This window comes from Oenanthe melanoleuca, chromosome 4 (assembly GCF_029582105.1).
Source record: "Oenanthe melanoleuca isolate GR-GAL-2019-014 chromosome 4, OMel1.0, whole genome shotgun sequence".
Classification (NCBI taxonomy): Eukaryota; Metazoa; Chordata; class Aves; order Passeriformes; family Muscicapidae; genus Oenanthe; species Oenanthe melanoleuca.
The window spans coordinates 64,136,972-64,149,605 of record NC_079337.1 but is presented as its reverse complement, the minus strand read 5'-3'; the positions used below and the strand labels follow the sequence as shown (position 1 = coordinate 64,149,605).

The 12,634-nt window shown below is 44.1% G+C and overlaps 2 protein-coding genes across 4 annotated transcripts in view; one reads left to right on the top strand and one right to left on the bottom strand.

Moving 5' to 3' along the window:
- Nucleotides 1–9,589, top strand: part of REEP1 (receptor accessory protein 1) — a 64,595-nt gene extending 55,006 nt beyond the window's left edge. For 2 of the 3 annotated variants that reach the window (XM_056489449.1, XM_056489450.1), the window contains 2 exons: nucleotides 3,849–3,988; nucleotides 5,754–9,589. In XM_056489449.1, coding sequence (XP_056345424.1) covers nucleotides 3,849–3,988; nucleotides 5,754–5,825 — 212 coding nt within the window. In that variant the 3' untranslated portion in view covers nucleotides 5,826–9,589. Of the gene's footprint in view, nucleotides 1–28; nucleotides 196–3,848; nucleotides 3,989–5,753 lie in introns of those variants that run through there. The other variant, XM_056489451.1, reaches the window with a different exon arrangement.
- An 814-nt stretch (nucleotides 9,590–10,403) lies between these two features.
- Nucleotides 10,404–12,597, bottom strand: MRPL35 (mitochondrial ribosomal protein L35). The gene is made up of 4 exons (XM_056489609.1): nucleotides 12,538–12,597; nucleotides 12,280–12,448; nucleotides 10,993–11,137; nucleotides 10,404–10,756 (listed from the first exon to the last, which is right to left on the bottom strand). Exons 1-4 carry the CDS (start codon nucleotides 12,569–12,571, stop codon nucleotides 10,568–10,570), a joined length of 537 nt encoding a protein of 178 aa, XP_056345584.1. The 5' UTR covers nucleotides 12,572–12,597; the 3' UTR covers nucleotides 10,404–10,567.
- Between the last annotated feature and the right edge of the window lie 37 nt (nucleotides 12,598–12,634).

Genomic DNA, 12,634 nt, shown 5'->3' with positions numbered 1-12,634 from the left:
AATGATGGTGAATTTATCTTTGTTGCAGGGGAAAGAAGCTGATGGCCATCGTATAATAAATGTCTCTTCTCCTGTGCTTATTGAGTGGTGTGCAAAGCTCTTTATAAGAATGATCTCCTGGAAAGGCTTAACTTTGGAGTGACTGTACCTTCCATTACAATAATACAATACCTCACTCTTGGTTTGTGTAGTCTGTGACTGTGGTTTTCCCCATTGCTCCCAAGGAATTAAAGTGATGGGAGAAAGAAGTAAAATAAGGGCATGTCCAACATCAAAGTTGCCTGTACTCAAGTGTCCAGATTTTTCAGAGGATCTAGGTCAAAGTAATTTGTTCACTTGCACTTAGAGTGGGCCAGGTCCTGACTTCTGTTGTACTCATGAAAATCCACAGGAATTTGCTAAAGATTTACATGGCAGCATGGACCAGAGTCTGAACTAAAGTGATTGCTGAAAAAAACAGCACACTGAATCTCAGATATTGCGGTAGAAAGAGTTTTGCAAGTGAAATTTCTTAGCCTTGTTGTATCACAGGGATCAAAGATTGCAATGATCTGGCCCTACATTTCCTGATCCATGCTGGGTTGTTCCCTGAGGTGGATTAACAGCTCAGATCTCAACTCTGCAGAGCATTCAAATGTCTAGTTTAATCTGAAATGTGTCCATTTTCAGGGCTTCCCACACAATGTGTTTGCTGTAGCAGTTCCCTTGGGAGGAATTATGATGGAATGATAGGAACTGGAATTAAGGGGTCCATTTCCTCAAACTGTTTACAGTCAGATTCTGTCTTGCTTTAGTGGAAAGAGGAGTGTAATTTGGTGTGTGCACTGAAAAGGTGTTTGCAAGAGGCAGCAGCAGCTTTAGTCCTGGAACACCAGCCTGCTTCCCACTTCTGCAGCAATTCAGCCCCTTCACATGAAGATGTGGAGCCATAAATGTAACAGGTGAAGATACCCAAAACACAGCCTGCCCTGGGATGGGGACTGAGAGTCTCCCAAACAGAGTCAGAGCAAAGGTCTGGTGTACAATCCATGTTTTTACACAGCCACCTCCTGGCTGTGACAGTCCCTGGGGTTGTTGGCTGCTTTCCTGGAGCAGCACCCACTGCTGACTCTGCTGCTTTGGGGACATCTGATAGTGACTGAGGCCCTGCTGCCTCAGATCATAAAGATGGCTCTGAGAAACTCACAGGAGATCATCCAAGGCCAAGTGCTGTCCTCAAAACACACACCCCAGCCCTGACAATGAGTTTTGCTCCTCAATCTTTACCTTTTCTGGTAACAAACCTTGGTGTCCCAGAACCCTTTAATTTCAGCTTAAACCTCCATCTCCTTTCTCACCAGTTCCTCACATGTGTGTTTGTTCTTCTGGTTAACCCCCGCCTTACATTGTTATTCACTCTTTTGGTGTCAGAAAATCAATTTTTAACATGTCATCACCACAGTCACAAAAATAACAATTTCAGCACAGCATAGCAGCTGCTCTTCAGAAGGCAGGATGGGCAAGGAATCCTCCCTTCTTCTTCCAGGTCTTTAGGAAAGTGCCATGTGTATTCAAGATCTGTGCTCATCAGTGGCCAGAAAAGTAGTGGAAGAGCCTGGAATAGCCCATCTTCTTCCTTTTTCCAGTTCAGTGAGGCTGAAGCAAAACTGGCTCCCATTTGGCTGGTTTTCAGTGTCCCATTCACAACAATGTGGAGCAGGGAAGAAGAGGGCATCAGCCCAGCTTCCAGTGAACTTTACAGACCTCTCAGCTGCAGGGATCAAAGCAGTATGTGCCAGCTTGGAGGCTGAGCTCTCCTCTTGATCTTCATGGAAGCAGCTTCAGGACATGGATGTGCTGCTTGGACTGATGGGGAGAACAGAAAAGCCTGCAGGAGACTGTGCCTGCTGTGGAGGTGACATGGGTGGCAAAGCTCCATGGGTATCTTTTTAGCCCAGCATCTAATTTAATAGAGAGAACAGTAATGAAAGAAGCAATGTATGCTGCAAAACCATGGGATTCACAGAAGTATTATCAGCTGACAGTTCCTCCTTTTCCAGTGGAGTGGCTGGTTGTAGAATGGGAACAGGGTACATTTTCATGATTCTATTCACTCAGCCTCATCAGCCAGTGTCTCCTCACTCTGGTCACTGAACACCCTGACTCTGGTTCTCCAACACCCCTCCATCCTGTCCCCTTCTTCCCTGGTGAAAGCCCCTGTCTGCTCTCAGTGGCACATGGCTGGAAATGTGTTGTTGGGCCACTGTGCAAACCTCAATGAGGCTATTAAAAGAGGTCTTGAACTCTTTACTACTAAACTTGACTAATTTTGATTTGGCTTAGGCAGGCAGCAAAGAACAGCTTCCACATCCAAGAGATTCTAAGCTAGGTTGCTCCTGAGTAGATCACTTCCCAAGTGGAGGGATAAAATAGTGAACAAAAACATTCCTGTACTGTTTTGCCATGTGGTCTAGAGCACATTCAATTCTCCCCAGAGTGCAGTTTTCACACTGCAGTCCTACACAGAAGAAAAACATTTCAGCATTATCCTGGGCCTCTCTGCAATGTGCCTTTCAACATCTTCAGCACAGCTGGGGTAAAAGTCCATTTCCAGCTCTTCCTGAAAACCTGCAGTGGTGGCTTCCAGCCTGCCCATGTGAATGGTGATAAAGGGGTAGAAACATGGGGTCAATGGGCAGAGGATGGTGTGCACAGGCTGCTGTCTCAATCAGCAGCTGCATCCTGTGGGCTGAGAGTGATAAGCTGCTGACTTTAATTTGGCACTGGAGAGAGCCCCAGTGACCTGCTCATGACTTGTGGTGTTGCTGTAGCCAAATAATTTCCCCTCTGTCTCTTACCCAACTGAAAGAGCTATCGAAGAATTCAGTTCTTTTGGGCTTTAAGAATCAAAAGGGATTAGTAAGTATTAGATGTTTAAGAACTGTTTTTGGTCTCAGTCTTTTAGGTTTCATCTTTGGTCCAGCAGACTCTTACAGTCAGGCTGAGACGAAGCACAGAGCGTTATTTCTATGTATGCTCATGCAACAAAGTATAGACCCAGTAATTCTGATTAGTGATGCTTAAATAGCAAATAGTTCCACTCCTGCCATATTTCAAAACCAAAAAAGCCTTCTCAATTAAACAGAGAAACCTCCAGCCCTGCTGGTAAGAAACTGAAAAGCAGAAAACTTGGTCATATTGAGTTTCCTCTTCTGTGTCTCTTGCTTTGGACTGGTCATTAAAAATACTCATTTTTATGTCTCATTTACTGTCTGTATTCAGGCAGCATGTGGATTGTGTTGTGTAACACAACCAGTCCCACAGAGATCATGCCATAAGTTACAAAGGTAAGAACTACCAAGTGTTTGTGGTGTGTAGTTATAGGGCAATAAACTGCCTTCAGGTCCATCAGCAGAGCTAATGCTCCACCACATTTACTCCAGAGGGACAAGAGAGACTTTTCTCTGCACTGGTTTTCCAGCAACACACCCAGTTGCTGGGGGTCCATTCAATGTCTGGTGAAGCTTTTTGTGAACTTCAGTGGGTCTCAGACTGAGTGCTTGCCTTGACCACTCTTGGTTTCAAATCTGTAAGTGATGCTGTGTTTCCCAAACATCAGAGGCTGTGAATTTAGTCTCAATTCCATGTAAAATAATCAAAATAGACTTTATAATGGCTTTATAAACAATAGCCTTTTGATTTCTAACGCCACAGCTGCTATTTCTAGAGTGTGACGTGTGACCCTTCTGTCTATTAATCCCTGGAAGATGCATGGCTTTGCAGTGAGTGATGTTTGTGTGAATCAAACCACCACTGATTTCCTCATCCCATGTCTTCACATTTAGGCTGAAAATGGCTGTGTTAAATAGGTGAAATAAGTGTGGACATTAGGTATGAGAAGCCACCTGAGACAAACTGTGAAACAAAAGGCTCAGTGTTCTCAGATGATGAAGAGAATGATTGTGCATCCATGAACAAAAGGCCCAAAAAGAAGGATCAACCCCTTGAGGTACTTCCATATTGTCAAGGCTCCTCCTTCTATGACATTCCTTGAACAAACCTCTCTTTGGTCTAAACTCACTAAATAAACTTCAAGTTGCTTCATGGAAACAAAATACCTAAAGGAAATGCAGATCTCACTCTGTGATTTGCCAAAATTTTAGCAACGTTTTGTTATGGAGGAAATAAAACCTCAATGAAAGATGCTGTAGGCAAAGAGTCCTTGCAGATCAGGGCAGGATGGATGGAGCCACAGCCAGCAGCTGAGATCTCCACCTGTGGGAGGCTGAGTTTGTTCCCTTCTTCCCTTGGCTCAGTGTGAGGGAGCAGAGGGATGTGGTTTGGTCAGCAGGTGCAATCCCTCCTGCTGGGTTCTCCTACCTGTGGGGGCTTTCACCAAAGTCTGTTGTGCTGTTGGGGATTCACTGTGGATGCCTGGGGTAAGATGTCAGGCTTGGAAGATGGGGTGAAGTGTTGGATTAATCCCATCTCTGTGAGAAACTACTTTGCTTTATGGTCAAGTTAGAAAAAATGGAGATTTAGGTGGAGTCTAAACAAAACCTCACCATGCAGCAGTCCCTTATCTGTATGAATATTTATATCTTGCTGCATCATGGGAATGCAGAAACATGGCACAGTCTTGTGTTGGAGAAGATGAAACTGAGGAATCTTGCAAATATGAATGCTCAGATTCTGGGAAAGTGCCATGTGTGCCATGTTTCCAGGAGTCTCCCGCAGTCTTGGGTTTGAAAGTCCTATAAAACAGAAATTACAAAGTCCTCACTTTGGTGCCATCAAGTCCTTACAGGTAAATATAGGTAAATGTTTATAATAAAACAAGGATGTTTATTGATATATTATTGGATATTTATGTAAAAATATATTGGATATTTATGTCAAGTAGCAGAGTCTACCACACCTTGCAGTGTTACTTGATGAAGTGAGAGGGCTCCACACTGAGAATCCATGCTCTGTTACATCATCTGATAACCGTTTCTTGTTGTGCAGCTCATGAGACACAATGCCACACCAGAACTCTTCTGAGAGAAGTAGGCACTGCAGATTAGGGCTTTTTCTTTCATTGATTTGCTAGCCTAACTAATGTCTGTCTGAGTCTAGAGAACAGGGTTAACCACAGGAAACCTAATTCATGGAGTTGGTCTGCCTCCTCCTGGGCAGTCAGGGCTCCTTGTAAAAGCTCTGCACCAGCAGACTACAAGGCAGAAAATTCCAATAGCTGGTTTCTTAAAGTTCAACAGATTTTGTCTTGCCTCTTTCCCAAGCAAAAGGGTGATTTAAAGAGTTCTACCTCATAAGAATTACAGGCCTGGTGTTTCACCTTGGGGACCCCTTCAGCTTTGTAATGCCATGAGCTGTACCCTCAGAGGAGCTGTGGCTGGGCTGGACAGGGCAGGATGGGCTGGGAGACACCAGACCTGGCTCCCTGCCCCCAGTTTGATCTCTAGATCCATGAGATGCTGTAAATGGCACCAGTTTGACCTGGCTCTTTCAACTGTTGAGTTATCAGCAATCTTTAGCCACACCTTTAACCAAGAGGGGAAGGGGTTGATGTAACCTGGGTACACAACAGGTTTCTTAAAGAGATTAGTCCTCAGCTGCTCATTCACTACTGATCTTCAGGGCCAAACTTCTGCATTACTCCATGTGTAGAATGGGATCCTTGTCACAGAGGTCCCAAAAAGATGGGTGAGTTGTAAGGAAAAAAAGAGATATTTTCTATTATGCCTCTGAAGTTTTGCCTTTCTTTTCTGCAGGCACCGCCTAGGACCCTTAGACCTCGCTTCAGGAAGAAAAGTACCTCGTCCTCTGCCACTGAAACAATGTGAGTGCAATGAGCCAATAGCACCAAGATCCACAGAATGTCTCTCTTCTGCCTTAAAGAGCTACTCGTTGATGCCATAGGAAACAGCAGTGGGTGGATGTGCTTTGATGTGCAGCACTGTAGACATGGCCTTTCTCCCTCCTCCCTCCCATCCTTCTGTGACTCGCTGCTGCCCTTTGTCCCTGGTGTGGGTAGGACAGTCTGGCAGGCACCTGCAGGTGAGGGGTCCTGGTTTGGTTTGCAGAGTGTGCACCCACCCACAGTGTACATTTACAGTTTCATTTGTGTCTGCATAGCTCTTGCTCTGTGAATGCCCAGCGGAAACAACAATAATCAGTTACTCATGATGCTACGTTGACAGTGTATTTAATTATGGCTTTATCATGGATGAAGTGGATTTGCAGAACCCATGGATTTCTCTTTCCTCCCTTCCTCCTCAAGACTGTGAATGATGTAACAAATGTCAAAAGTACTTTGACTGTACAAAATGTCCAAGATTTGTTAGCGAACGCTGAGCTGCACCTGCATTTTTCTGCAAGTAAATCACACGTTCTGAGAAAATCATTGTGCTAAACCCACAGAGACAGAACCACTTACAGAAGATGAGGAAGTGATGTGCAAGAGAAAAAAATGGTTTCAATTATGTAATGAAGGGGGAGTCCTAATTTTGATCAGCCTGAGCCAGGAGAGTATTTTGTGGAAAATTATGTGTAGAAGAACTAAATCCCACCATTTGTGGCCAATGTTCTACTGCAAGTTTTAAAGTGTGAGCAAGCCAGGCTTGAGCAAGCTGCAGCAACAGAAATTAGTATGGCTTTAGTGATGCATTTCCAGAGGGAAACACACCTTTCTCCCCTGCTGCAACAGTGCCAGTCCCAGCACTCTGCTCTGCTGCTGAGGGGCTGCTTGCATGAGCAGAGGGTCTGAGCTGCTTTTTGAAGCCTGGAGTTTCTCCTGTAGCATGGAGTTTGGTTAGAACCACAAGAACCAGATGGAGTGGTGTATTTGTATCCATATATAAATGAGAACTATAAAAGAAGAGGAAGACACGGTAGGGTTTGTGTATTTGTGCTTCGAGTTGGTGTCTCTTGTAAGTGTTGAGCATGTGAGATTCACACATAAGTTAATTACGTGACCCTTTGTGTTTGCTCTTGGACCTGTCACTTAGACTAGGAAAGCATTTAGCTTTTTAGCATTTAGGATGTGCCATCACCAATGGATCAGCACAGGGGCTCGATGGTGTTGCTGTCATCTGCCAACAGGCAGCTGCAGTGTGCCAGGCTTGGAGATAACTCTGAAGTGGCCTTGAAACCATTTCTCTGCTGGGTGTGCATCCATATCCCAGCTGCCCATCTGGTGGGTCCCTGAGGTCACCCCCACAGCTTCCTACATGTGTGGGGAAGAAAGAAATAAATTATGCGCACACAGAAATGTTTATCTGACCTGGCTAGGAAATGGAAAAAGCAAGCAGGTATTTCCTGTGTCTGCCACAGTATTTGGCCTCATTACATGAGAATTTTATTTCCTCTACATGTGCTGATTCAGTCATATTTTGCAAATTTTGAAAAATTCTTCAGAAAGTGAATTTAAAAAAACCCCAGAAGATACTCAGCAAAAGTTTTGAGAAGCTAAGCTTATGTATTTTGCTTCTAAGCAGCTTTAGAGTTTATTTGATTTTTTTGGCTAACATTAAAAAGAACTAAGTAAACTGCCTGCACTGTTAGCAGAAAATAAAATCCTGTTGCAAGCAAGCCATGTTTCCCTGCTGTGCAATGGGCTGCTGTAAGGTAAAGAAGAAGCTGACAAGTTTGCACTCAATTATGCCAAATAACCCCAACAACATAGAGCTGCATAACATCTGACAAGTTCTAATTCAGACACGCTGTATTAACATTGATTATCACTAAAACTATTTAATGTGCGTCTAATCTGCTGTTTTACTGTAAACTTGACTGTTTAGCATTTCTTAAGTGCTGAGGTGAAATGTTGACAAGGGAGTTGCCTTATATCTCTCAAAACATTCACTGTAAAAATGAGAAAAAATAAACCTTTTCATATCTCTGGAAAAGAAAAAATGTATTATCAACGGAGCTGTATTATTTGTGTATAGATAGACAGACATGTGAATGCCTGACCTTGTGCACTTGTGCTCCTTGTGCTGCAGTGTTCTGTACAGATGATTCTCACCCTCCTCGCACAGGTTGTTTACAGGGGCTGCCCCCAGTCTGTCAGTTCGGTGCTGCGTGTGTTCGTTCCGGATTAACTCCACCCCTGAAGGCTTTTGTTCAGCTTTTCACTGCAGCCTCTGCCAAGGAGGCAGCCGGGCTCGGGGAGTCACCTTCCTGCGCTGCTGCTGACCCCTCCTGGCAAAGCAGGGTGTGCAGGAGCCGGCACGGGAGAGGAGGCAGGGAGGGATGGATGGATGGATGGATGGATGGATGGATGGATGGATGGATGGATGATGGATGGATGGATGGATGGATGGATGGATGGATGCTTTCTAGGATGTGTTGGAAAGGAGCAGTTCTCAGCTCCCTTCCCATTCCAGCTCTGAGTGTGCAGGCTGGCTGAGCACTTCCAGATTTTCCCTCCTAAAATCAAGCAATCTTTCAGCTGATGGTTTAAAACAGCAGCAGATCTGGCTTAGTTAAAAATGCCCAGTTTTGGGGCCTTTCAGGCAGCTGGCCCCTTCCATCAGTCCTGTAGGGAAAGCAGGCACCTCCTGGTGTCTCAGAGAGGGCTGGGAGAGTGGAACTCTGAAGAGAACAGGCCAGCCCTAGGAAATGGCCTTTACCCAGCTCAAGGCTCCAGTGAGACATGCATTATTTTAAGCACATAAAATTGAGGCTGAGGGGAAGGAAACTGCAGCTGGAGATGGTCTGTGGTAAATAGGCCTGTGAATTACCTCCCCAATTTGCCATAAATTCACATAGTTATGAACAAATAAGCCTAGAGCAGCTCAGTTCAGCCCTCTGTGCCTCCTCTCCTGCAATAAGGGTCAGCATCAGTGCAGCTCCTGTGGTCACCAACTGCTGAATCCGGATCCCCTCAAAAACAAGACAGACTTCACATGTGTCTCTGCCACCCTGGAATGAATCAACCTAAAAACCTTGTGGAAGTGCAAACCCAGCATAGAAGGAAAGAGAATCTGGCTGTTTATTCCTGCTAGGAGGGAGAAAGCTGCTTGGAGAGAGACAATGCTCCTCTGTAAACAACCTGCTGCCTCTGGCTGCTGGCAAGTCCTGGTGTTGTGATGAACCCTTGTGCTCCTCACCCACAGTCTCTCTTTTGCTGTTAGTTTCAGGTACCTGTTTTGCATCCAGCACATTTGAACTAGCAGAGAACATGTTGGGATTTGCGTTTAGACAAACTGTTTAAGGCTCATAATTGTGCACTTGGTGTGATTTCTTTCCTGTGATGGGTAGAAAAGGTCTGTGATACAATGGTACACTTGGATGCCTCACAAGAATGGCCATTACAACAGTATTCCAAAGGTTGATGTTTTGCTGGTTTTGTTATACTGCTTGATATACATCTTGAATAAAGTCTTAATCTTTTCTTTATTAAAAAAAACCAAAACAAAACCAAACATCTTTAGTCTGTTCAATGTATCTGGCAGGCCAGAATAATCACTTTGATTGCTGTATTATTTTTATCTGAATTCTGGCTGACTGTATATAGATGTATTCACTAAGTGCTGCATGTCCTTCAAAACTTTCTGTATCATGAACTGGAAAAAGAACAAAATACAGCTACTGAACACTCTGAGTAACTAGTGAATTCATTGCAATGCTACAGCCTTGTACAGCAAACCACTTCTGCTACACAGGCAGCTCTGGGGCTGATAACCAGGGACTGTCTGCTCAAAAATGGGTTACCAGGGAATGCTTTAAGGCACTGCTTTCATAAACTTTCTGGAGCATCAGCTTTGTAGAGAAATCATCTGATCCATCTCTTAGCAAAACCAGGGTCTGCTTGATCTGCTCACTCCAAACAGATCCCATGATAAACCCTTAGGTTTGTTCCATTTGTGTGACCAGGAATGTGCAGTGAGGTATAGTTAGGCTAAAAGGAAAAAAAAAATTACTCTGACTTGTCTGCTTGAGGATGTCATGCAAGACACCAAGAATAGATTCTACTACTCAAAAACCAACAGAGAACACATGTAAGTCCTGTAATGAAAGCTGATGGCCAATACATTTTAAAATCAGGTATAAAACCAGCATGAAGCTATGTAACTCTGGTTTGGGCTTTTTCTTCCTACACTTCCTAGCATGGACATAAGGCAACTGTGTGTTATTGTCACAGGCAACAGTGCTGAGATGGACCCTGCTCTCCTTTTTCCTCTTCCCCAGAAGACTCCATTCAGTGAGCCACCAATACACAAAAATAGATTCTGGGGTTATTTAAACATATTTAAACATATTTAAAAAAAATAAGATTAAATATGTTGAATTATTCACTTTTAGTGCTGTTTAGTGTACTCCTCCATGTCAGACAATCACAGGAAACCACCAGCCATCAGATCGTGTAGGCAACCAGCCTGACCGCTGCTAACTAAAACACAAACTGCAGAGAAAGATAATCTTGAGAATTCCTTTATTTTGTGCATTGATTCCCATAATTCTGCTCAGATGATATGCACATGTTTATTTAAAAAAAGTACAGGCATTGCAGATTTATGTTCCAAAGAAGCATGCCACACAACCACTCCCCCTTTCCTAGAGATGTGCAAAGCCAAGATTGCTACACACGAAGGTTCGTGCGGTCGTGGTACTTCTGGTAGGGGTCATCAACGTACCAGTTCCTCCTTTTCCAGAAGGAAGTGGTCATTTTATCCAGGAGTTTACACTGTGTCCTTGTGCACAACACAAACTCCCTCAAACGCTTCCTCTTGGCAGCTGACTTCTTCCACAGCTTCTTCTTATAACCAGCCTGTCAAGAGAAAACACACACACAAAAAACCCTGCTTTTAGTAGGTCACTGCAAGTACACAAACACAGCCCCACTGCTCAGCAAACCTGGATAAATCCCTCACACTAAGGAAAACTGGAGTCTCTCTACAGAGCTTTTTTTAACTTCTACACCAGGCACTGCCTTCCAAGGGAAGGAAAACAATTATACTTTACCCTGACTGTAAAGAAAGGCTCTCATTATCCAAAAAATCTCACCTTTCTCCTAACCCAGAGGCCATTGTGCAGCCGGAGGAACCTTTTCACCACAGATTTCACACTTTTCCTCTTTCCTTTCCGTAAGCTGCAGTAGGTGAGGGTCCTCACTGGCTGCTGGAGTAAACTTGGAAGTAGAGGTGTGACACTAAAAAAAACCAGACCAACCCCAAAACAGGGAAGAAAACAGAACAGGAATGAAATACCTTTTTCTAAAAGCAATCATTGTCTTTATCCCACACAGAGAGATCAGAAGGGCTGTGGCTTGTTTGAAGGGTAACAAGGATTCCTCTAATACTACAGCACAACACCTAATGGGTGTAGAATAAATACCAACAACAGGGCTGGACTCTTGTCAAAATTCAGCTCAAAGTTATTCCACACAGAGCACCTTTTTTTTTTAATCTACTAAAAGCAGTCAAACACTCAGAAGCAAACATTCAGCTGTTATTTGGATTCAGAAATCACTTCTAGAATATGAATCACAGACTCAGAAGAGTTTGGGTTGGAAGAGACCTCTGGAAATCATCAACACTTATCAGGAGCAAGAGAAACAGCAGTGATTACAAGAAGACTAATAGAAAAATACGGCTGCAAAGAATATCCTAATTTACCTCCTGCTTCAAGCATGAATGGTGACTGAAGTGGGAGGCTTGCAGTGGTGGAGTCACCATCCCTGAAGGGATGGAAAATCTGGGCAGATGTGGCACCTGGGGACATGGTTTAGTGCTGGCCTTAGCAGGGCTGGGTTAAGGGTTGGACTTGATGATCTTAGAGGTCTTTTCCAACCTATGATTCTCTAATATATATATATATATATATGGAGGAGTTTCTACATATATACTACACATATTTCATCTATTATATAATACTACATATTGTATTATTAAATATAACAATTTAATATTAATGCATACGATGATAAATTATATATGTTACAGGATACATAAAGTCACAGTATATTTTGTAATATGTAATGCATATGTAGTATATTAAAATATATATTCCTAAGCATATTTATGTATAAATATATTTTAAAATAATATAAATGAAATAATATATATTATATATATACTATTATATATACTATATACATAAATGATATATATAATAGAAATATTTCAAATTATTTATATTTACATGAAACAATAATACATATAACACATATAAGGTGTACAAATAAAAATATATATTAAGTACATATATATAAGATATATACAAACTCCTCCATGTATATCTGAAACGCTTTTTAAGGGTTTTTGGCAGGAGGGAGAAGCCGCGGAACCGCACCTGCTGAGCACCGAGGGGGTCCCTGCCCGGGGCCGGTTCTCGCCGAGCTGCCGCGGGGTCCAGAGCGGGGCCGGGGCCGGGGCCGGGGCCGGGGCCGGTCCGTGCCCGACGCAGCGGGCGGAGGGGCCGCAGAGCGGGAGGGCGCGGGGGGCCCAGCGCCGCAGGATCCCTGCGGGGACACGGGAGAAACTCAGCAAAAATGTCCAAGCCAGACACCCCCAGCCCCGACACCGACACGGAAACCGCCCCGGTACCGACCCGCCAGGGCCCCGCGCGCCGCCGCCGCCGCCATGGCCACGCTGCGCCGGGCGGGGCCGCGCCGGGCCCGCCCACGGGGACTGCGGCTGCACCGGGA